The following is a 24,522-nucleotide window of genomic DNA, read 5'->3' on the forward strand; positions in this document are numbered from 1 at the left end:
TACTTATTGTCTAACAAACAGCAATGAACTGCACTGTTTCAGGATTAATGTGTTGTATTTACCCAAGTTTTCAATCTTTTGGACTTCCTAGTTCACTTTGTAAAAAAGTAAGCAATGTTTTGTATTTTATTCTTGCTTTAATATGGGGAAGAAAACTACATGAAAGAACTTAACTTTTCATGGGGTAGTGAAGATTGAAATGAATAAGGAGCGGAAAAATTTCTGTGCTAAATTAACTTCACTTAGCAATGAAGACTGCAAAAACCATCCTTGACTGCTATCCATCCCCAAATGGCAGAATACAAAAGAGCAGAGCAGAATACAAAAGAGATGGTGTGTTACAAAAACATCAGAGCCTGGAACATCCTTCACTTAACAACTTTTAGTGTAACATTTCCCTTGAAGGCAATTAAAAATCCTTCGTGTTTCTGATGAGAATAACTGGCAGGGCTGCATGCTAAATGCTAAGTCCTGTGCCCTTCTGGCCTCCTTATCGCTATTCTGCTCAGTAACTTACTCCTTTCAGAGCTATTGTAATATTGCAACTCTTTAGCAGTTTCAAAGGTTCGCTTTAAAATGGGTTAAGGGAAAAAAAATCAAATTGATTTATGGCAAAAATGTTTTCTCCTTTCCTTCAGGTATGTAATTTCTTCCCCCACACGTTCATTCTCTGAATTACAAGGACAAGGTGTCCGTGATGGGTTGTATCAAGTCTCATTTGGCAGTTTCTAGTTCTGCTCTTCTGTGGCTTTATAGGATTGCAGGAGCTGCCCAAGACTGGAAGTGTTCCAGCAGGGTGTCCTATTTATTTCTACATCCTTGAAATCCAGAGGGTTTTCAGATCATGGGGGGTTTATGCATAAAAAAATTGGTTGCAGGGGTGTTTCAAAGGTGTTTTTAAGTATCGGATAGCTATTTTTTTCCTTTTTGAACCCTGTTGATATTTTATTTATAACCTGACATGACAAAAGGCCCCAATAAAATGTTTAAACCCTCCTTTTAGTAATTTCAGAGAGGTTACCTCTGTGTTATGGAATGCATACACAAAGTAGATGATGGTGCAGGCCAGTTTGATGGTCTCATTTGTAGTACTCTGGGGTGATCTACATAATTCACTGGGGACTTCATCCCTTTCCTGGTAATGCAGTACTTGCTTCTTCAGACTACTGAAGAGGTTCAAGCACGTAACCATTTTTCCTTAAGCACATTCTGTAGGCACGATAGGACTTTTCAAACAAAAAGAGAGTGAAGTTAAATCCCTTTGAGAAGCTGGATCTAGATTGGCAAAGTTGGTGCTGGCGCAAAAGGGGTTAACATCTTCCTGCAGCAAAATGTTCTTGCTTCGCTGCTGCTGTTGCCAGTGTGAGTGGCATCTGTCAGAGGGCACAGTGTCCTCCCCGGTGGCATACTGGCAGGGAAAGGCAATACCTTCCCTGCCTCACAGTGAGGTGATGATGGACTGCCTGGTTACTTCTACATCTATCGCCTGTATGATTTAATTAGACTGGTCAGGTGAAGGTGCAACACAGTGGGATGCTCTGTCACACTTCGGATGTACCTTCTCCAGCTCCTGGCCTTGCTCACTGCCCATCATTTCCAAAACTTCAGAGAAAGCCTGCGCTGTTTGTCAGCCCTTTGTGTGTCAGAACATTGTGCAGAGCCATTTGGGAAGCACGTTTGGATGACAAGGGGTTGTTTGGTTAACCAGGGTTATCTCAAACTTCAGCCTGACAACTTCAGAAACTATGTGATGGGGAGAGAATGTAAAGAAATGATAACTAGAGGCTTCTCTATCTGCCAGACAGCTCAGGATTAGCCTGCTTCCTGTCTTCCCTATCCCCTTGCTACAGTGCAAAGCATTTTCCGGACAAGGGCTTGGCCAATGCGCTGGGAAAGGCTATGGATCTTGCCTGTGGCTCTACAAGGTGTATCTCACCTGTCTGTATGTGCAAAGCAGGTTGATTTGCAGATGGGTGGTCAAGAAAAGATCTGTAATCTATGGTCTTTAGATATAATGGCCCAGCACAGATTTTCACAAAAGAAAGGAGTGGTTTCAAGGTCCTTTGCAGGGTTCCTGGACCCATTCCAGTGCTGTGTGTGTGACCTTCAGCTCTTGAGCTGACTGCCTTTCTGAGGTATTAGACATGTATCACAAAGCATGACATGAAGCTGGCTTTGTGGCAATTTTCTGTGCTCATTACTGCCTCCCTCCACAGGAGAACAGCTTATTTGCCTTTTGATGAGGTAATCAGGGGAGGTATTGAAGTGATGTAGCCAACATCTTGCAGGAAGTCAGCAGAGGCCACAAATCTGTCCTGAGCTCTTCATGCTGCCCTTCCAGACTGGAACGGAACCATCTACAGTGTAATGTCAAATGTAATGCTACTATGTGCCAAAAAACAGCTGAGGAAACCGACCCTTAGAAAAGACAGATGCTTTCCTCAGACAAAGCTGAGTGAACTGGGATGGGAGAGAACAGAGACTGGCAGGCAGCCGAAGCCTTCAAAGAGATGCAGCATCTTCAAGGAAGGGAGCAGGAGATGGACCGTCTGGGAGGAAGGAGCCATAGGCAAACAGGATGACTAGGATTTGGAAGAAAGGAGTGGGAGCTGTGCAGTACGTCCAAGTGCGGCATTGCCAACATCGAGTTGCAGAAGACACTGGCATGTCCCTTTCTGCATCCCTTGTTTCACACATGTCTTGAGGAGGAAGCAGCATTCTGTTGTTGTTCAGGAAGTTTAGCAATGGCTGCTATACTCCTGCTCACAAAAGCAAAAGAATACAGAGTAATGCTAGTGGCCTTCAGACCTGAGACTGGGTGCTGGACTCATCCTGACACCTGGCTCTCCTGATCCCTGCAGCCAGTGCACAGACATTCAAGGGAGGCCTACAGCGTTAACCATTTGCCCATCTCCCTCTGCCTGTCCCTCACAGGCAGATAGAAATGCTGTGCCTTTCAGCTGGGGCACAGCAAGGTGAGCAGCCCACCTGCATCACAGCCCTTCCACCATGGCATAGGGTGGCAGATAGAAATGGAAGAAATGTAAGTGTGCTTCTGCCCAGTGAAAAGTAGCCTTTATCTGTGCTCTTCAATTTGCCGTGCTCACAGCTGTGGGGTGAAACTTATTCAAGCTGACAAGAGTCCCCAGGGACTGGAACTAGAAAGGTCTTCCCCACATTGCCAAATGTACCGCAGCCTGGTGCTTGTCTTGCTGAGATGCTTAAATCCTTATACTGAAATTAATTTTTCATTATGTTCGTTTTCTGCTTTGGCTCTAGGGGTTTACTTTATCTTTGCCTCGCGTTTCCTGAGGCATTCAGGGGTGAGATGAGACCAGTGTCTGGCAAGAAGCGAATCATGAAAGAAGTTCAGGAGAATTTCTCACCTAGGCCTGGGAGAAAGAGCACCCCCATTGGAGAAAGGTGTGGTTGGCATCAGAGTTGATGGGCTCCTGTTCTGGTGCTTGAGGTGGTATGAAACCAAGGAATTGGCATGCGTGATGCCAGGAAAGCAGAACAAGAAAGGTGACTGCTCTGTGTTGAATTGAGATTGACTAGAGAGTAACAGCACAGCTGGATCAGTGGCATTTGAGAGGCCGGATTGGTCTGGGATATATCTTCTACCTACTGTTCAGTGTCATTCAGCAAGATGTATGTAGCAGCCAGTGCTGACTTTGAAGAAGTACTGCTTTGAGTCCCTCACACCTTGAATTGCCTGCAGCCTTGTGAGCCTTCCTTTGCTCCTAAGGCAGCAGTTCAGGTGATAAGATACCACCAGGAGATGACAACTATGTTAGTTCATTATTACAATCAAATAAGAAAAAGTTCCCTTCAATGGCTCACTCAAAGGCTGATTCAGGTTTGGGATGCTTGCACTGGTCTAAGAAAGAACTGATGTGCCCATTCTCTTTGGGAGATGAGACCCCTCACAGCCAGGAGTGTTTTTAGCCTGAAGGCTGCCAGAGCCCGTCATTTTGGGGGCAAATCATCACACACTTGGGTGAAACTAATCAGATCGGTACCAGCATCCCCCAGGTGTCCACAATTCCTATTAGTAGTTTTCTGAGCATCATCAGAATCAGCAGCCTGCAGCCTGTTGATCCTTCCTCAAAATGCTGGCATTGATCAGGTGATCTTCAAGAATGATCACATCAGTAACAGTGGCTGAGATGGGGCTTTGCTTTGCAAATAAGCTTAAGCCAAGCTCTGTCTTGCACAGGGCTGCCCCTTCCAGAGGAGCTGCTAGCCTTAGGAGGTTGTGCTGACCCCAGCTGTGGGAAGCAGGTCCCCAGGTCACTCTGATCCCTGTCAGAGGAGCTGTAATACAGCAGACTCTATGTTTACTATGCCACTCATGCTTAGCCCCACCAGCAGGGTCCAGCTGAGCTCAGCTAAGTAGCTGGCCTGTCCATCCCCTAAATTTCTGCAAAACTCTGCTTTGTCCTTGCTGTAGTCTGGCAAAAGTGGTTTTTAATGTGTGGCTGCAGCTGGGATTGTTAACACAAGATGTCCTACAGCTGCTGCAAGGTGCACTGGGGCATATTAGCTGAGCAGTATCACCTGCAGAGCATCAGGGCCATGCCAGCAGGTGAAACCCACCTCTTCCGTCATATCCTTGCCTTCCCAACGGGCAGCTTTCCTTCAGAGAAGATTGTTTTACCTTCTGCCCCATGCACCTTTGTGCTCTCCTGCTTAAAGTCTCCTATGTGACCTGGTGCCTGCTGCTACCTCCAAAAGGGGTGAGTGTTTAATGGTTTCTTCTCTGTTTACCTTTTACAATGTAAAACTTGATGTAAGAACTGCTGATTTTAGCTCTGGATGGCTTCAGTTGGGTGCCTGGTACCATTGAAGGTTTTAGTAAATTGGGTAACCTGTGTTTTTGCTGATAGACCTGAAGTGTAAATTGTAGCCCTTGAGAACGCAGCCAAGAACCATGGCCCACATGTGGGGCTTTGATCTTTGGACATCCCTTTTTGCCCTTATGTCCAAGCAAGCTGCAGAAAGGGTTATGATAGCCACTATATAGCAGCCTAAATAGAAAGTTTTGGTGGTCTGTGAAGGGGTGGTGGTGAGCTATGGGGATGCTCTCTGCTTATTTCTGCTTGGCATGCTTTAGGAGTGAGTGACTGAAAGTTGCTTGGGGTGGGTTGTCTTGCCTTGCCTTGCCTTGCCTTGCCTTGTTTTCAGGCAATCAGCACCCATCTTAAAAGACTCTCTACCATCACGGCTACTGCACAGAGAGGTTGCAGATTGAGAGGCACCATGGAGAGCAGGTTGCTGCCTGGATGGCTGTCCTTCCCAGCCCAGAGCCAGGCTCTTGTCACTTCTTCAGCAAAACCTCCTATTCTGAGCTATGGATTCATAAGCCATTTTGTTTACCTGTTTTATGCACTAAAATGAAAGCACTTCAAGCTGCAGCCATCATCAGGGTCCTGTGTCCCTCTAGGGAGGGCACTGGAAAGTGCACACATATGCCCTGGTGGGTTGTGCTGCTCAGAGGTCCCCACATTGCAGCATCACAGGTGGAAGCAGCAAACTTGATGCATGCATGTCACAGCTACCACTGATGTACCCCTATGACATGTGGATGAGACCAGGGTCTCTGTAGCTTTATCCATGTTGGTGTGCGGTGCTGCATGTGCCTGCTAACCTGAGCAAGCATAACTCACTGTGATCCTCGTTTGCCTGGGCTCCTGCAGCTCAGACAGAGCCTATGGCTCCGTGAGCTGGCACACACAAGCTCAGTCAGAGCTTGTGGCTCTGTGAGCTGGGACACACGTCTGTCTGGAGAAATGGTGAAGGCAGGGGATAAATGGTATTTTTCAGCCCATTTCTCAGGCGTGCTGTAATTGTGTCTAGACAGGCAGCACTTGGATGGCTGCCTTGTACCTTTGCAGGGGTGGCTGCTGTTCCCAGTGGGTATTGCCAGCTTTCCTTCATCTCCAAAGGGGCTTAACTCTCCTCAGCTACAGTAGAGATGCTTCCTGGCTATTCTGTCTGCTGGCTCATTTACAAATGGCATCCAGCATAGCGGACTTTAGCCCATTCCTGCTGCCTGGTGGAGCAGAGCGAAGGTGAGCACAGACTTCAGGACCCTTTGCTGTGCCTGCACGTCTGCCCAGCCACGCTGTCAGAGCAGGTCTCCTGACATTGGGAAACACTTAGAGCCTGCGGCAGTGTCTGAGCTCCCTCTTCCTCTTTGCCAGAGAGAAGCTTTCTGCAATCTCCAAAGGCTCTTCTAAAGTGAATATCAGCATCTAAATGAATGCCTGTGGTTCTTCAGCAAAGCACAGAGTCAGGGCTCACCTCTTCTTTTCCAGCCAGTCATAGAGCCAGGTGGGGGGGGGGAGTCAAAAACTAAACAGCAAAGATGAAAACGTTGAAAATGAAGGTCAGGAGGAGGCATTTCAGTTAAAAAATGGAAGAGTATGGATTATGCAATTGCCAGTAATAAGTGGGGGCGCATGAAGCAGAGGTCCTGGGGGGCTCCTCAGCTGTCCCTCTGGCTTGCTGGGGAGGGATGGGGGGGCATCAACCTGTTGCACCTTTGATTGCTTCTGTTCTTTGGCCTTTCCTGTGCGTTCACATGTCCATAATAAGACTTGGCATGGAGCTCAAGCAGTACTTGAGAGAGGGCGGGAGAGATACTGTTTTCTTTTGGAGTTATTGTAATTGTGGGTGGGATTTGTGGTGCCTTTTTTCTTTTATTCCATAGTTATAGTTCAAGAGGTTGCTGTCAGTTCTGTGACTTACAGTTCAAATCTTAACTATTAAATAAAGGACCATGTACTTAGATATAGAACCTTCCCCATCCCTCAGAGGTGTGCGGGTACCAAAATACTGCTTGGTCTTCTGTCACATCTCCCTTTCCTCACCTTTGTCCTGAGTCACCTTGGATTTGCTGTTTGAAGAACAGGTTCAAATTCAGGTAAGATCAGACGGAACATGGCACCTGAGAGATGCTAGGGCAGGGCTTGAAACAGACCTAGCCACGCTTTAAAAGATCTTTTTCCTTGTTTCCACCTTTCTGGTAAGTGTGTACATAAAGCAACTGAAACTGGTCTCTGGTGATCTGTGTTATGAAGCATTTTAATGAGAATTACTTGAGAAGCAATCAGTCCACAGGTTGATTCACTCGATTGATACCCCCAATATCCTGTGTGCTCAGTAGCTCCCATGTTGCCCAGCACCTATGAGCAGATGGAATAAGCAGCACCACACGCCTGCCTGGCATAGCTGGGAAAATGACCATATTTTCAGCATTCATCTGCTGGAAGTGCTTAAAACAGCCATTGATTTCTTTCCTAGCTACAAGTAAAATGCAAGTAATAATGAAGACCTCTTACAGGTCTCCAGGCAGATGATCATTTTGTACAGGGAAAGTGTTAAGAGGGCTACCAGTGAGAAAAGGCTTAAGGAAGGGCTGCATTCACCACAAAGGTACCAAACCTTCCAATTACATCTGTGTTTTATTAGATTAACAGTTACAATACAGTACGGAGGGCACCCCCCTCCAGGCAAACAACACATGCTGTCCACGAGCATCTTCTCTCAAAGCCCAGACAAACAAGAGAAGAAGCTAGGCCTCTGCTATGTGCTCCAGAGGCAGAGAATGGGTTTGGCTTTATATTAGGAAAGAGAGGAAGCCCTTTCCCGGATGAGGAGCTTTGGCATGGACACAGGCAGAGACAACACACACAGGTACACCCAAAGCTGTCAAATAAGTGTGGCTAACAGCACAGCTAAGCCTGGTCTTGGAAGTGAGAGTTGGAGCCTCTTATCCAGTACAGTGAGGGGGGGAAATGAGACAAATGTGTGGAGGCTGTCCCAGGTCAGGTTTGTCTATACAAGAAGAGCATTAGAGTGCCCTGACATGAGACCAGCTTACCTGGCATAGCATGAGTTGTCAGTATTTTCATCTAGGAACTACTGGAGATGGCTTTGTAAAATATTGCTGGGAAAGGAGACCGTGGCAGGGTTGTATTTGGCCAGCTCCTGGAAGCTGGGATGTATGGATGCTCTGCGTGCTCACAGGTATATCGGTGAGGGGAGCCAGAGGGAGTCCTGGGTCTGATCCTGAGGCACGCATCCTTTTTTACAGGGAGGGATGGTACTGAAACCTCTCCCCCAGGCATGGGCTGAAACAGGAGATATCACAACAGGACAAGACAAACCCATAATCTAGCAGTGCTCCTGATGAGGAAAGGAGTACAGAGATTGGTTCCAAAGAGACCATGAACAAATTTAGAGGCAAGGTGCATGCAACCAGCCCCAGGTGAAAAAAACAGGTTTGAATCTATTGCAGGCATGACTGGAGCCTTGTTCCTTAGTTAGTGGCCCCAGTAGATGACTGGGTGTGTGGTAGTTAAGTAGCAGCCAATCTGTCACTGGTCCTTGGGTTAGGAAGAGAAAGGACACCTGTGACAGTGCTATACTTTTCATGCGACCTGACCTGCCAGAGGGATGGTAGCCACCTCTCTACCTTGCAAGGAGCAATAAAATACAATCTGGCAGCACAAGGGAAGGTTTCATTTGCAACTGGGGCAATTTACTCAAGCATTGAGACTGACCCAGTTTTATAGGCAAACCTTTTGACAGAGACAACAAAGATGTCATTTCTCTATCAGTGCTCTGTTTCTAAGTTGGCTCATGATCAAAGGGATAGGATCCTTAAGAACCAGGTCATGATCTGCCCTCTGTTAGGACTGCTGTGCATGAGCTGGGTGCCTTCTGCAGACTGAGGCTTCAGCGCTGGGAAGCCAAATGCATCCCCAGCACATAGGCAGGGAGAAGAGATGCTGTCTGCTTGGGTCCCATGTGCACTGTGGTGGCTGATCTTCCACTGCACGCCTGGGTCTGCCTCTCGGTGCCCGGTGCTGAGGGACTCACTGGTTTGCCTCTGTGTCTTCTGCTCCTTTCCCAGAAGTGGGAAGCACTTGTACCACAAACCGCAGCCCGTGCAGCCCGGTGCCAGCCCCGCGGTCAGCAGCAGAGGATCTTGAGGAAGGCTTTGCGGAAGTCAGTGTTGAAGGTTGTGTAGATGATGGGGTTGAGGGCGCTGTTCACGTAGCCAAGCCAGGTGCTGGCACTGTAAAGCCCTGGGGGCACATGGCAGGACGGGCAGTGGGTGTTGAGGATGTGAACCAAGAAGAAGGGCAGCCAGCAGACTATGAATGCTCCTGGGTTTAAACACAGGGAGAAAACAATCCAGGACTTTACAGAAACAACTGCTCAGAAAGGTAGATGGCACTGACTTGTGTCCTCTCCCTCCATCCTCTCACTATTTCCATGCATGTATCTGCATTTGGTAGATGATGAAGGTGACATTTATTACTGAGATAGAGGGACTTAGCAAGAGCTTCGGCTCCTTGGGACCAACTATCTATATTGATGGATGTGGCTTCAGAAGTGGCCTCAATTGACAAAAAGACAGTGGCCACAACTTGGAGGGAAAGACTGCTGCCTTAGCTGCTTTTAACAGTTACAATGCGGCTGCATTACTTCCCTGCTACTACCAAGTTAATGAGGGGAAGCAGTGTGCCTGGTGACTCTGGCAGCTGACTGGGGCACCATTCTCCTGGTTTCTCTATCCAGCTCTATGAGCTGGTTTCTTTGCTGCTCCTTGCCTCAGTTTCCCCTTCTGTAGTTGGACCTGAGAGCTGCTGCATGTGCAGGATATAATAATTTCCTTTATAATAAAGGAAATGGGAAAGCAAAGCTGTTGGCTATTGCTGCCTCTAGCAGGGATTGTTGGCCACTGATTTAAAACAAAAGGGTAACAAAACATAGCAAATAAAATACTAACATACTTGGCTCTCAACATTTGAGAGCATTTCCCTAGATCCCTAAATGCCCCATCTCTGTCTCTCCTAAGTTTGTGGTGCAGTGAAGCTGAAGTCTGGGCTTGGCTTGCATTTTTTTTTTAATCTCAATACTGCATTAGGAGATTCCTTGCTCCTGTAAGTCCCAAAGCATCACCCCTTGCCCCCCACTAAATAGAGTGGCTCTCACTCACCCAGGACAATAGCTAGCATCTGTGTAGCCTTCCTCTCCCGAAGCTGGATCAGCCGGGGCTGCTGGTGCATTAGCTTCAAAGAGCTGATGGTCTTGCCACTGCTGAGCCTCCGCACCTCCAGTCCTGGCTTGGTACTCTTTCTCCTCTCTTCCAGCCTGCTGTGTTGTGTGGTCCTGGGTGTCTTGGTGAGGGATGCCTCATGGCAGAAGCTGCGGTACCGCTGCAGGCTGAGGATAGTCAGCAACTTCCTTTTGGTAGACATCTCCTGGCCTGAGCATTTGAGTGGGAGACAGGGGGGAAAGGTGCCTTGGCATCTGTTTGGCAAAGCTTTTCTCTCCAAGTGTTCCTGCAAAAGAGGATTCACAAAAGAACTGGGAACCATGCAAACCATTCATTGGATCGGAGGATGACAAGGAAAGTTGTAGGAGTCATCCTTAGCCCTGCTTGCTGCTTAGGTTTGTGCCTTATCCTCTGGACTGAGCTGGCTTATCAGAGGGGTGAACCAGCACTGGACCAGTCTCTGCTTCCATCCCACTGAGGAGAAGCATGAGAACAGGAAAAGCTGAAACACCTGCTCTGCTAACCTTTCACTTGTATTTTTGTGTTGGCCCTGCTCCCCTCAACATCCCCACCCTTTTATTAATGCCTCTTCACTGTGAGAAAGGGGTAAAACAAGTGGATGCTCGTGACCAGGCGATCCCTTTCAAACCACTGTGCTGGTTCCCATGGTTGCAGATATTTCATCTAGAAAGGTCAGTGGAACAAATACTCTCTGCACCATGAGCATTTTGACCTCTTAAGTCTGTCAGATGAAGAGTTGTTTTGGTTTGGTTTTTCTCTCTCTTTTTTTTTTTTTTCCTTTTTTAAATAATCTAGGTTAAAGCCTGTGAAGCCCTGAGAACAAAGCTTCACACAGCAAAAACCAATAAATGAAGACATTAAAATCAATAAATGAAGAAATTAGCCAGACTTCTGCATGGCTGAAAAAGCCCTGCTCTGAAGAAATATTGAAGTAGCCTGTGCCCTGTTTCTAGAGGGCAGAGATACACAGGGAGCATCCTCTTTCTAGAGGGCCGAAAAGCATTTAACTGGAGCTCAAATATCATGGTGTGTGAGTGAGGGATGGAATGAAAACATGTCATGTCCCTTCTTTATGCTTTCTGTTCTGTGCTTTGACCCTTTAAGCAGAAGAGATGATGCATGCCCTGCCCTTTTTGACAGCTCCTTCTGTAGTCATATGAATCTTACTTTGTGTGCGTAACACGGTTCGGTGCTGGCGCTGTGGCTGCCCTGCCGGCTGAGGGTTCGCTTCTTTTGTCTCTGTCTTAGCACAAGGTAAATCCGGACATAGAGCAGCAGGGTCACCAGGAAGGGGAGGTAGAAGGACACCAAAGAGGAGTAGATGATGAAACTGGGGTTGGATATGGAACAGACACTGGGATCCCCTGGGGAGGAGAAGAGAGAGAAAGAAAGGAGTGGCTGAGCTGCCTTGGTTTAGTACAAGGGGGCTCTGGTGCACTGGCAATGCAAGTTGAAAGGTGGCTGGTGGACAAAGGCAAAGTCTAAGAAGTGCAAGTATCTCCTATCTCTGTTGTTGCAAATTAATTGTGCCCTACCCACTCACCTAACTGATGCCTAAAAGGGACCACCTAGGGCCATTTAGCATGACCCAGCATGGATCTGCCTGCTTTTCTTCTCTCATGTCTATTCCCATCCTTTCTCCTATTCCTCTGACAGCCTCTGAGCTGTCTGGTTGCAGGGGTGTGCCTTCACCCCCATCTGTCTGGACCAGGCAGGGGGGGACAGCAGTACTTCCCACCCCCTGTTCCCTTCTTGCTTCAAGCACTTCACAGAGGATGGATGGGGAGCAAAGGACTTCTTCCTGTGGCTCAGAGGGGAGGAAGGCTCTCCTGCCCCTCTGCCTCCAGGGAGAATGGGCTGCCTTAGGTGACGGAAAAGAGACCAACCTGCTTCCAAGGAGGAGGCTAAACTGTTTGCTTTCCTCAAGGGATTAGGTGAGGAAGCAGACAGCCTGCTGGATGGGAAAGAGGTTTCTCACAAGCAGTGCCAATATGCAGTCCTTGCTGTTTAGAAATCTGTCCTGTATCGCATTTAAAACTGTGTCTGGACCTGTTGATATCGGCAAGATGCAGTAAGTCTGTGTACTGGATATGCTGCACATCTGGAGATTTGCTCTGTATGTGCTGAGTAAATCCCCCCAGTAGACTGGGGGGATCTGTAGACCTGGATGCTTTGATGGGCATTGATTTGGCAGTAAAAAAGGTAGATTTGTCCTCAGAGCAATAGTCAGTGTCTGCCTGAGTAAATGGCAAGTTTATAGACAAGAGCATACGTGCTCTGAAGCACCAGATTTTTCCCTCCGTAGTGTGCTTTCCAGTTTCCTAAAATTTCCTGCAGCTTGGCAAGTGTGCAGGACCCATGTTAAATGACCTGCCTGTACACAGGGCAGCTTCATTTTCAGCCCCTAACTGGATGCTGCTGTTCAAGGATGTCACTTACCTGTAGTATTGAAGCCAAAGAGGAGAGGGCATGACACTGCGAACGCCAGCATCCAGACAATCACGATCATGAGAGACACCCTTCTGCAGGAGCTCTGCCCAGTGCTGTTCTGGTACTGAACTGGTTTCACCACTGCGGTGTATCTGTGGGCCAAACCAGCTCCAGAAAGAGGGAGGGAGGAAAAGGACCAGGTTTTAAAAGGAGAAATGAAAGCCACGTAGGGAACATGATGGTGAACGTGGTAAAGAAATGGAAGAGGAAAGGAGACCAGATGATGGGATCAGCAATTTGCAGAAATGATAAGTGGGGCATTGGGAGGAGGAACAGAGGAAATCAGAGTTAGTTGGCAGCACTGCAGAAAAACACTGCAGATCTGCTGGCATTGTGAAGCTACAAGGTTTGGGATACCAGATGGACCTAGAAACCCCAGGAAACCCCTAAGGTTATATGCGCAGTGCTGGGAAAGAGCAGTCTTGGAGCAACCACAGCTTGCTGCACTCTGTGCCTCAGCTGCCCGCTCTGGTGTTGACCTTACTGACAGACAGAGTTGCCCATGGGTGGGTGTCCAGGGCTTTCAGCTGCCAGGGTGCCTCAGGGGGTGCAGCTCAGCAAGGCTGGGATTTGGAAGGCACGGGAGACTTGTCTTTAGGATATCCTGGGGGCTGGTACGCCAGAACAACCCAGCATTGAGAGCTGCTTTGTACGATTACCCTTGAGCCACAAAAGTACAGCATGCAGTGTTTTTTCCTTCCCCCACTTCTCGGTCCTAACAGCACTATGTGCAGCAAGGTCTTGGCTCCCAGCCCTCAGCATGGCTATTTTGAATAGGCTCAGTTTTAAGATGCAGAAAAGTAGGGCAAGGCTGAAGATTATAAAGCAATAATCATCATCCCCTCCCTATGAATATGGCAGGACTCTGTCCATTAAAACTTCGTGAGTGAGGTCTCCAGGAGGAGAAACCTTTTTTGAGACTCAATAGGAATTAGATAACCAATTCTGGTTCCTGCTTTCAAGAAGCATGAGGATGTGGTTCACTGCCTACTGGTGATGTTTTATTGCTTGTGCCTCTCTGCCCTTAAGTGCAGACACCTAGCATGTGGTGGGCCAAGCCGTATTGATAGCAATAGCAGCAGTTACAGACTTGCAGGGAGGTTTGTACTCCTGAGCACCCCAATGCTGCCTGTGCAAATCCCACTTCCTTGTCCCTGCCAGGTACGGGGTTGTCCCACACCTCCAGACTATCCCCCTGGATGCTGTTGGCTCTCACCTGTCAATGCTGATAGCACAGAGGTTTAAAATGCTGGCTGTGCACATCATTACATCCATGGTGACGAAGATATCGCAGCAGATGCGGCTGAAGGTCCAGACTCCTCCGGTCACCTGCACCAGCAATCACAAAAGTGTCAGCCTTGTTCTGCGCAGAGTTCTGATAAGTTATGTGTAAGGAGGTGGTCTCCTCCAAGTATCTCAACAGCTACATGAGTTCATATCCACTCTGATGTGCAGAGGGAAACTGAGGCACCTGTGTTGCGTGCAAGACAACACAGCGGTAGGTTGCAAAGAAGGAGCTGCACCTCAGTTTCAACCCTTTAGTTACCCTTACAGAGGGAGAAGAAATAGTTGGCAGCTATCCCTTTCCTTAAGGCCCAGCATGACAAATTGATTTAAATTTGGTATCACTGTATATAGCCTTTGATTAAGGATTATCTGAGAAAATCTAAGGGCTGAAAGTGTTTCTCAGCTTAGCTGCTGGAGTTCTCTTGCAGGCAGTGAGCTGGAAAAGTGCTGCAAATTTTATGCATTTATGTATGAAAGAGAGACCTGAGACCCAAGGCTTCTCTAAAACCTTATTTGGATTCTTATCTCAGTTACACATTTTGATTATTAGATCTGAGTGAGAACTCACAAGCTATTCAGATAAAGGGTTTAGGTTTGCCACCGTGTTGAGCTTTTGTTCTGGTGGTTTTGAATGTTTAATCTGAAGTGTGCAATCATGAAAGCTTAGCTGTGACCAATCTTTGTGATGGAGAAATGCGTTTTTTTGGCCTAGCCACTGAGTTCTTGATAATAACATTTTCAGTTGACAACAATATGTTCCAAACACTGTGTTGTACTGCTCTCCTTGGGGGATGATAGCCTGGCTTCAAGCGAGGTGGTCTGCCGCAGTACTCCCTCCTTGTAGGAGATGAGCAAGGAGGCAGCCTGCTTTCGACAGATAAGCTTGTTAGATGAGTACAGCAAACAAATCTAATGCTGTGCTGGAATGAGAGAAAGAGGGAGGAAAGTCCTTGCTTGGAGAAAGCCTTCAGTGTTCAACCCCATAGATCCTGCTGGTTCAGCTGGATCCTGGAAAGCTATCAGGAACTGGCACTGGTTCCTAGTCTTTCTGCTTACATTTAGACCACTGGACTTTTGTGGTCTAAACAAGTCAAAACCACTTGTTTTGTGGCCCAAGTACAGCAAAACCATTGATAAACAGGAGTGAGTCCAGTGGAGGGCCACCAAGACAGTCCCTAGCGCTGGAGCACTTGTCCTGTGAGGAGCTGCTAAGGGAACAGGGCTTGTTCAGTTTGGAGAAAAGGTGCTTTGTAGGAGAGTAACAGCAGTCCCCTAGTGGGAGGTTATTAAGAAAGTTGGAGACAGGTTACTAAGAAGCTGGGGTCAGGTTTTCACAGCAAACAGGGGTAAGTTGAAAGAAAGGTGCAAGTGGGTGATGAAGGTGAACTTTCTGACCATGAGGACAGTGAGGTAGTGAAGCCAGTTGCTTGGTGAGACTGAGCAGGCTCCATCCTCAGAGGTTTTAAGACCCACTCAAAAATACCCATCCCAGCTCAGCAGGAGAGGGTGCCACAAGTAAGCTTGGCTTCTAAGGCAGTGGGTCAACCCTGCAACAAGTGTTGATGCCTAGGAAGGATGTGGCTCTCTGCAGAGAGAAGCACCTGTATAAATACAGAATTCACTCGTTGCCAGTTGTTTCAGAGCTGTTTAAGAAATAATCCTGAAAAATATAAATGGTTTTGGTGTGCCAGCACTTTGGCACAGAAACTTGCTGAGGTGTGCTGTGTCTTTAGGCTGTTCCCTGCTGCAACCAGCTGCTACGTGTCACAAGTCAGGTACTCAAGAAGACAGTCTTCCGTTAGAAACCCTAATGGAAGGGGACTTGAAGGGGAGAGAAATAGGAATTGGCTTGCAAAAGGCAGTGGAGAACTATGCTTCCATCTTCGGTTCTCTGATACTTATGGGGCTCTTTTGTTTTCCTTTTAAGAAAGCAGGAAAAGGGGGAAAAAAAACCCCAAAACACAAACTCTTTAAGCTTTTCTTCTCAGTTTTCGAAGAAACCCCTCATCATTTTTGCTTTAGTTGCAGATTTTTGAGATCTGCCTGACCACCTCAAAATATATATATATATAAAATTGTAACTGCTGGAAGCTTTTGCAGTGGTTTGCACTGAGGGGTGTTTCTGGTAGCGTGAGGCAAAATGCAATGCAGTGTTTGTGTGATTTTGGAGGTTTGAAAGAATATTTCACCAGGAGCTGGTGCCAGCTGTTTGCATGAAAGCCATCTGCTGCTAGCCCAGCAGATGTGCAAGCACTTAACTAAGGGAGCTTCCAAGGTCCTGAGCACATTCAGGTTTTAAGCCCAAGAATGTGAACCATTAAAACTCAAGGTGCTGGTGGGAATGGCTTTGAAGGGAACCCTCTAGGGATGATGTATTCAGACCATGCCACCTGCATACTAAGCTGTGGCTTGTATTGGAGGATGCTTGGCAGATCAAAAATGTTTGGCTTAAAACCCATCCTCACTTCCACCAGCCTCAAATTCTAAAATGGGGAGTAGCTCTGCTGAAGTCAGTGAAGCAGTTAATATTTACCTGCAATTTAATATTGCAGGGTATGCAAACCCAGAATTTATTCTGGAATTTAATAATGAAGAAGAGCCTTTTTATTATAGGGCTTGTTAATAATCTTTAAAATTCTATTTCTGCTATTCCTTTTATTGCTCTGCTTCATCTTTGCTACAGCAGCTAGAACTTCCTAGTGTGCATTCTGTTTTCATGTGCTGGCAGGGTAGCTGTTCTTTATCCCTTTGGTGCCTTTTGTCCGGGAATCTCAAAGCACATCACAGGTATTAATTGAATGAATCCTCACAACTGCTTGGGTGAGATGGATGGTCAAATGTCTTCTTTACAGCTGATAAGAGCAAACCACAGAGAGATGAGCTGATGCAGTCTCTCATTACCACTCAGTGCATATGCAACAGAAATGGGAATATAGGGCGGGTTGAAATCCTGGCTCTATTAAAGACAATGCTAAAGCTCCTAAAGACTATTCAGGTCAGGTTCTCACCTCATCTTTCTTGATGAACAGTCTGCTTTATCCATAAAACTGCAGTTATTGTTATTTTAAACTTTCCAACCCTAAAGCAGGTCTTCCAGTTTAAAAAAGAAAATTAAGAAATTCCTGTGCATTCATAAGCTTATGCAAATCCATCACTCTCCTGATTCTTCCAAATAAACAAAAGAATGTCTGTAAATCAGATACATATGATGATGGCCGTATTGAGGAGAAACATGGGTGGGAAAGTAGGAACATGAAGTTGTATCAGGTGATGACAGGCATCCTAGTAGTCATGCATCTAAGCATGCTCACTGAAGTGTTTCATGTTTAAGAGTGTTCTTCTTGGGGGCGGTGTTAGCTCCCTGCAGCTGTGAAATGGCTGCTTATGGTTTTGCATGGTGGGATAACTAAGAGCACACACACGGTCAGGCCTGCTGATGAGCTGCAGTAAACTCAGTGTCTGCCTCCCTTTTGGACAATCACCTTCAGAAACTTTTTTTCCTTTTGAAGGTAGAACTGGATGTTGTGAAAAGATGAGAAGGATGCTTCAGGTCATGCTGCTACATGTCCTCCTCCATTTACACAATGACTATAAGGTGTGATGGTGTTTAATGCCATCAAACTCCAGTGGGCCAGGATACCCTAAAGCCACTCTCTTAAAACACCTTGGTGAGGCAGTAGTTGCACCAGCCACAGCAATCAGAGATCAGTAAAGAAACTGGGCAACAAGAACTGGCATATAAGACCTACCTGTTGACCCCAGGAGATTGCTAGACACAGTGCTGATGCATTTTTGTGCCAGAAACTTCATTAGGTGGAGATGAGGATTTTGAGGCTATAAAATGTTCCTATAGTTGCTCTATCACAGCCTTCCCAAGAGGCCTTTTGGAAAGATACAGTTTTTGTCTGCATGATTGATAAAACGACAAATTTTATGGAGAAGTCCAGGCCACAGTTGGCTCTAAAATTTGAGTGTAAGCACAAAGTTCACAGTGACATTTTAATCTGAGGTATTCATCCACCTTTAGCTCTCCATAAATAATGGCCAGGTCTCAGATGTCTGGTTTGGCAAACGTTCAGTAGGTGAATAGGTATTGTACATGGTTTTGGAGACTGAATTATTTCTTGGCAATTTCTAGGCCCATAGTGTACTGAAGCATGATGCCATTTCTGCTTCACTGGTAGCATCGCTCATCCATAAACAGCAGCAAATATCTAAATGGCTTTGGACTGCTTTTTAAATCTTAGTCTTGCTGGAGTCCTGCAGTCTGGTTCTCTAGGAGATACTGTGCAATTCTGGCAGTGGTAGTTTGGGATGTGTGTGAGTTCTTCTGCCTGTTGTTTGGGTGACTCTTGGATCAGCTACTTTGATTATCTGAGCTCCACAGATGGAAATAAATCTTGAATGGGTTACATTAGTGCTCACAAATTGTGACCACAGTACTGCATGGGGGCAGAGGCTGCTCCACAGATGTGCCTCAGCCTCATCCTGTCCACACTGAGTGCTAAGTTTAATGCAAAAGCATATTGTGATTTCATTAAAGATTGGAATATACTTGAGGTGATGGACTACTCCAGTCTAACATCAAATTTGAGTTTTAATAATACGTTTTTAATTGACACCAAACTGCAGAGACTAATCTGTCTTGTTGGAATGGCTGCCCTCCTCTGCTTCCCCCCTTATTCCCTGCTTTTTAATCATTTGATGTAACACAACCTAACTGTACACATCCTGCAGGCCAGCTCCAGCACTGCTCCACACAGATCAGCTTAAATGTTACTACTGACTTCATTACGAACATGATCACACATGCAGTATCATGGTAAACTCGTACTGTGGTTAAGTTCTGCTAATCATAGAATCATAGAATGGTTTGAGTTGGAAAGGACCTTAAGATCACGTAGTTCCAAGCCCCATGCCATGGGCAGGGACACCTCACCCTAGACCATGTTGCCCAAGGCTCCGTCCAACTCACCTCCAGGTACACCACCCATGGCATCACCAAAATAGCCACCAGCAAGTCCGCCACCGCCAGGCTCACCACCAGGTAGTTTGTTGTGGTTTGCAGGGCACGTTCCCTCAGCACAGCTAAGCAGACCAGGACGTTCCCAAAGATGATGGCCAAAATCAAGATGCAGTAGCAGAGCGCATAGTAGGCATGTGAGTGTGGCAGGTAAGGCTCCGTAGTGTTGTCTGCTCCACAGGGAATGGGGTTGGTGGTGTTTGGATGACTGCTGGCTCTTGTGAAGAGGGCCATGGGGATGCTGCTGTGAAGATGAAGAAACAGGTGGCTGAAAATCAGAGCTCTAAAATAGAATCACAGAATGGTTTGGGTTGGAAGGGACCTTAAGCTCATTCAGTTCCAACCCCCTGCCACGGGCAGGGACACCTTCCACTAGAGCAGGTTGCTCCAAGCCCCTGTGTCCAACCTGGCCTTGAACACTGCCAGGGATGGGGCAGCCACAGCTTCTCTGGGCACCCTGTGCCAGCGCCTCAGCACCCTCACAGGGAAGATTTGTTTTCCTAATATCTAAGCAGGGGAGAACAGTACCCTTTGTACATGGTGTATGATTTTTATACTTTCCTATGAATTGCTACTTCAAGCCAGTTCTGGAGGTCTTTTTTTCTTCTGCTCATATATAAGCAGAGCTTTGTTTAAAGTCTTGCTTGGCCTGTTTAGTTTTTCACTGAATCTAAGCCAAGAGAAGAATGCAATATTTCACCTCCTCAGTGTGTGTGAGAGATGCATCTCACCAACCAACACAGATACACGGAAAGCAGCAGTAGTTTCAAGATACACCAAAGTCACAGCACAGTACAAGCCAGCTGGGCAAGAGCACAGTCTTTAAGACAATTTGTAGTACTGAGGGCAACACAACACATTTACCCAAACCAGGGCTTGGCCAGAAGCTTGGACCTATCATCTTTTCTTCTGGGAAGTACCCTTTCTCCTTCCCTCATCAAAAAAGGTCTTCAGTAACTTCATGCACTTGGGTGCTCAGCATTCCGGAAGAGAGACCACACTTATGGTGCTCAAACAGGCTCCTGAACCCTGGCGCTAAGCACCACCTACTGAATTACTATTTTCCTGCAACATGTTTCTGTCCCAGGCCTTCTGTTCAAATAGTGCTCTGCTTGTGCCCTGCCTACCTTGCCAAAGTTCAACTACCACTGCTGCCCTCGTTTCATCCATAATGTGCTCTGTCTCTTCCATGCCTGGCCACAAGATGCGCTTCCTGCTCTGAAGAGCAAACCAACTTGTCGTTTGGGAAGAAATAATGGATGGATGCTTGCAGGGTACTTAGCATTTATTTTTCTTACAGTGGATTCGTGGTTGTGCTCAGGAACCTATCCTTTGTTGATTTAGAGGGTAATTTTTTCCAGGGCTATGAAGGCTGCTGTCCCAGGGTTGTTCTGTGACATTTAATCGCTTGTATATGATAGGGTTTTTTTCCTTTGCTAGTGCTCCCATTGCTGAACTCCTCATCAGTGTGACAGGCACGAAAAGCAAGGACAAAATGTTGCAATGCCAATGGTATAAATATTACTCCTTGTTCCACCTTGCCCCTTGAACAGTAGCATCTGTGATGCACATGCTCCTGGAGGAATAGCTGTACAATAGGTATAAATGGGTATAAATTGCTCCAGCAACCTTAAAATGGGTGTCACTTGCCCCTGCTGCTTGTAGTTGGGAGAGGACAAGGGCAGAATGAGGTGGAAACTGAACTTCCCTCTGTCCCATGAACACACATCCCTCAGGACTGGGGTGAAATAATCTCTTATGGCATGTGTTTTGTTTGAAAGTGCCTGTGCTTGCCTCTCCTCCTTCTGCCAGCCTCTGACAAAGTTAAGCCTTCCACTGGACCTGAAGGAAGCGCATTAGCGCTGCTGCTGACTCCAGGACTATTTCTTCATAAAACAGTTCTTCTGCAGACAGGGCTTGTTTTGCAGTGAGTGTCCCTTGCAGTGACACAGCTCCTGCTCTGGGAAATACGTATTGTCTGGGGCCATGAAAGACCAGTTCTGTAGCGTAGCAAAAAACCCTACATTAAGCAGCTGCCTAGCTGATAAGCTAAGCCACGACAGGGAATGAACAAAACATCATACAGAGTAGAACCAAGAGGCTTAAGGCACTGTACTACACAGTTTGCCAGCGGGTGTACTGCCTCGTCTTTAGTCCCTTACATCCTCAAGCACTATTTTCAACTATCACCGGGAGGCCAATGTTCCCTTCGAAGTTCCCCCCCCACAAGTTCCTCCCTGCCAGGTGCCCCAGCCCTGGACTGCCCTGCATCCCCGTGGCTCTGCTTGCTCTGCCTGCAGCCAGGATGCTGCTAAACCAGGGTACTGGGATACAGGGGTGGTGAGACCCACGGACACCGGGGTGCCGGGATACCCCCCCACCCTTGCAGCGAGCCGCAGCAGGGACAAGGGTCGCTGCCGCGGGGACGAGCAGACGGCGGGGAGAGGGAGGGATGCTCCTCCCGTAGGTCTCCACCTCGGGGGTGTCCGGGTGCAGGTCTAGGTCCGGATGCCATGGTGCGGGCGTGGGGTGCAGAGGAGGGGTCTAAGCGTGGCCGCGGCTTTGGGTCCCGCTCCGCCTGCTGCTCCGTGCCCGCCGCTCCCGCACCCCAGGGGCAGCCGTATGCCCGGGGGGCGAGCGAGAGGCTGGGGAAAGCCGGCGAGGGGACACTGCGGGGAAGGGGACCGCCGGTACCTGGCGGGAGAGGAGTGGGGGCGTCAGCAATCGGGACTTACCCCCGGCCCGCCGGGCCGTGCCACCGCCGCTGCCGCCCAGACGGTCTCGGTGCCGGTCCCGCCGCCTCCCCGCCCGACCCGCTCCCTCCTGCCGCCCTCCCGGCGCGGAGCCGCGGGGCGGAGCCGGGCTGTCCCCCGCTTCCCCGCCGCCCCCGCCCGGCCCCGCCGGCGGCAGCGGGCCGGGACCCCGCGGTGTCCGGGGAGGGGATCAGCCGGGCCGGGGGCTGCGCTCCCCATCCCGTCCTCAAGCTCCCAAGGGGTTGCTCCTCTCCCAAAGGGACCTGGCGGGGAGGGGTCTCGGCTAATTCCGGAGCCAGGGGTGTGCTTTGCTGAGGGACAGACCTGCTTCTGCCTGGGAGGCGAAGTAGAGAGTGGGGAACCCAAAATCCGGACGCTGCCCTTGACCATGAAGCGCCTGTGTTGTGGTGGAGCCGACGGGAGATGCCCCGGCCGAGCTGCCCGTGTCTGCAGCGCAGACAAACAGGCAAAGCCCTTCGGGGGATGCTGCGAGCGTGCTGCTTGGGATAGGAAGTTCACCCTTAAAAATGGTTAGTTTAAAAATATGATCAAAGTGAGGATTGCTTTAAAATGGGAGAGAATGGGGAAAAAAATAAATCTTTCATAAACTACCTTAAAACTGAGATGAAAGAGTGCTGGGTAACCAGGGAGGAAGCCAGGAAGGACAGTGTTGTGGGGGAAGCATCCTTCTGGGTTCCCTGCCTGTGGGCACTGTACGCCGCATCTACCATGGCCACAGCATGACTACAGCCACTGCCTCCAATATGTGGCTTCTTCCTCAAAGATCAGGTCTTCGATGCCCAGTTCTCCTCGGACTGTGGTCACTGTGAGGGCTCTGTGGGGTATGAAGGATCCCAGTGGGCCTCCTCTCTCCTGGGGTTCAGCTGTGCCCATCATCCATTCTGGCACAGCAAGTGGGGCTCACTGTGGGTTGTCATGAGGGTGTAGGAAGCTCAGCCACCGGGGTGAGGTTTCCCTTCCCATGCATGCAAGAGTTGCCAGAGCTGCTCTGCAGCCCCAGCAGGGAGGAGGGAAAGTTCTTTTCCCCTTTATACACCCACTGGTCAGGGTGGCCATGGACTAACTTATAGGTGGATGAGGAGATGCCACAGAGAACAGAGTTTATTTTTTTTAAGAAATAAATTGCTTTAACAAGTGTGCTTTGGGACTCCGGCTGCCTGAATCATTTCTCCTGACTGCAGCCACCCAGGTCAGCCTCTTTGTGGGTAAGGGTGGTAGGTGGGTGAAGTGCTGTAAAGAGTACTCATACCCATGAGGTGTGAGCGATGTGATAGTACCAGCTTCAGCCTGGCTGTGGGTGGTGGAAATGCCCATACAGGGCTTGATGGGGGTTAATCAGCACCAAGGTGGTGACTACCCCAAGTCAGGTCAGTGGATGCTACTAAATGGGTGTCATGAGTCACTGCCTCCTCCCTACAGGTAACACATTTGGAGGTCAGATGTCCTTGGTGGAGGATGTAGCTGCTAGGCTATAGACCAAATGACCCATGATACAGCCCCCTTGTCCCCCTGGGAGCTCCAAAGCGGTGTAACATGGGCTATATTTACTGCACTTATATGTATGCAGCTGAACTGCTGTCACCCATTGCATATTGCTCATCTTCAGCAAAACGCATTTGCTAACTGCACTTGGAGCAGTTGAGGAAGGGGGAAATCCCTCCCTCCAACTCCCAGCAGAGGCTTTTTACTTTGAGCTTGGAAAGGTCCAGCACACCCACACTCATGTGCTTAAAACCGGAGGGAAAAAGCACATGCGGTGATGCTGTGGGAGCCACGGGCTGGGTGGCAAATGGCTGGTGAGCATGGCCCTCGCTGTGTGGGGCTGGAGGCATTTTAGCTTCACTGTAGCAGTTCTTAAACACAGTTTGTTTGTGGGCGATCCCCAAAGGGTTGTGCCCAGCAAGGTGCTTACATTGTCTCTAGGACACTGGGACCACAAGGCACTACTGCAATATGCTGTACTGATGCCATCCATTTGATGTAACGCTAACCACAGGTCGATAAAGAGGCATTACCTTGTACCTGCCCCCCTGCTCTATAGATAGGGGGATTCAGCAGGGGGAACCCACAAAAAGCACTGTTGTTCTGATTCACATCTTCTAGCATTGAAACATTCCCTGTTGCCTTTTCTTGTGTTCGGTGGAGCCGCCGGTGCTACCGTCTTCCAGGAGCCTCCTCATCCCTAATCCATGTTACCTCTTGTCCCCAGAGACCCCCGTTGCAGATGCTCCAGCAGTTTATTCCTTATCTGGTCCTGAAACGTCTGCGGCAACCTGTCCTCATCAACCCACTCAGATTAATGGGACAGATGGTCAGAGGCAGCTTGTGAAACTTCTTTCTTGCTTTAATTATTTTTATATCTTTTCTTATATTACTGTGACTTGAGAAAAAAAAATCCAGTTGCAAATGTTGCTGCTCTATTTAAGCTCCTTCTCAGCAGTGCTCCCTCCCCATCTCCTTCCCGGGTGGCTCTTTTCATGCGCCCTTGTTTGGTTTTCCTGGGACTGGAAGCTCTTGGGGTAGGGACTTGAATGACTTTCTTGGCGTTTGCCCTGCGGCAGAGGTCTTGTGGAGCAAGATAATAATCCATGTGATCGTTTAATTTAAATTAGGTTATACCACACACAGAGACAGGCTGAACTAAAATTGCATAAGCAATCTCAACTGTGATATTTGCAGGAATTTGGGTTTTTTTTAATATTACGTCTTCTTTAATACAGTGCTCAGTGCAGTTCCTCTCTCATAAATTCTTCCTACTCCAAAATCAAGTAGGTGTCTTATATTTGCCCCAGTTAAACACTGGACAAGCCTTTGGCTGTGACAATACAGCGTCACTGGAGCACAGCAGAGAA

The 24,522-nt window shown here is 48.1% G+C and overlaps 1 protein-coding gene across 1 annotated transcript; it reads right to left on the reverse strand.

Annotated features, from left to right (window-relative positions):
• Positions 1–8,982: 8,982 nt before the first annotated feature.
• DRD3 (dopamine receptor D3) lies at positions 8,983–19,130 on the reverse strand. Its single transcript, XM_030471732.1, has 6 exons — positions 18,849–19,130; positions 13,803–13,915; positions 12,536–12,678; positions 11,264–11,460; positions 10,016–10,361; positions 8,983–9,179 (listed from the first exon to the last, which is right to left on the reverse strand). Exons 1-6 carry the CDS (start codon positions 19,128–19,130, stop codon positions 8,983–8,985), a joined length of 1,278 nt encoding a protein of 425 aa, XP_030327592.1.
• Between the last annotated feature and the right edge of the window lie 5,392 nt (positions 19,131–24,522).

Source organism: Strigops habroptila, chromosome 2 (assembly GCF_004027225.2).
Source record: "Strigops habroptila isolate Jane chromosome 2, bStrHab1.2.pri, whole genome shotgun sequence".
Taxonomy (NCBI): Eukaryota; Metazoa; Chordata; class Aves; order Psittaciformes; family Psittacidae; genus Strigops; species Strigops habroptila.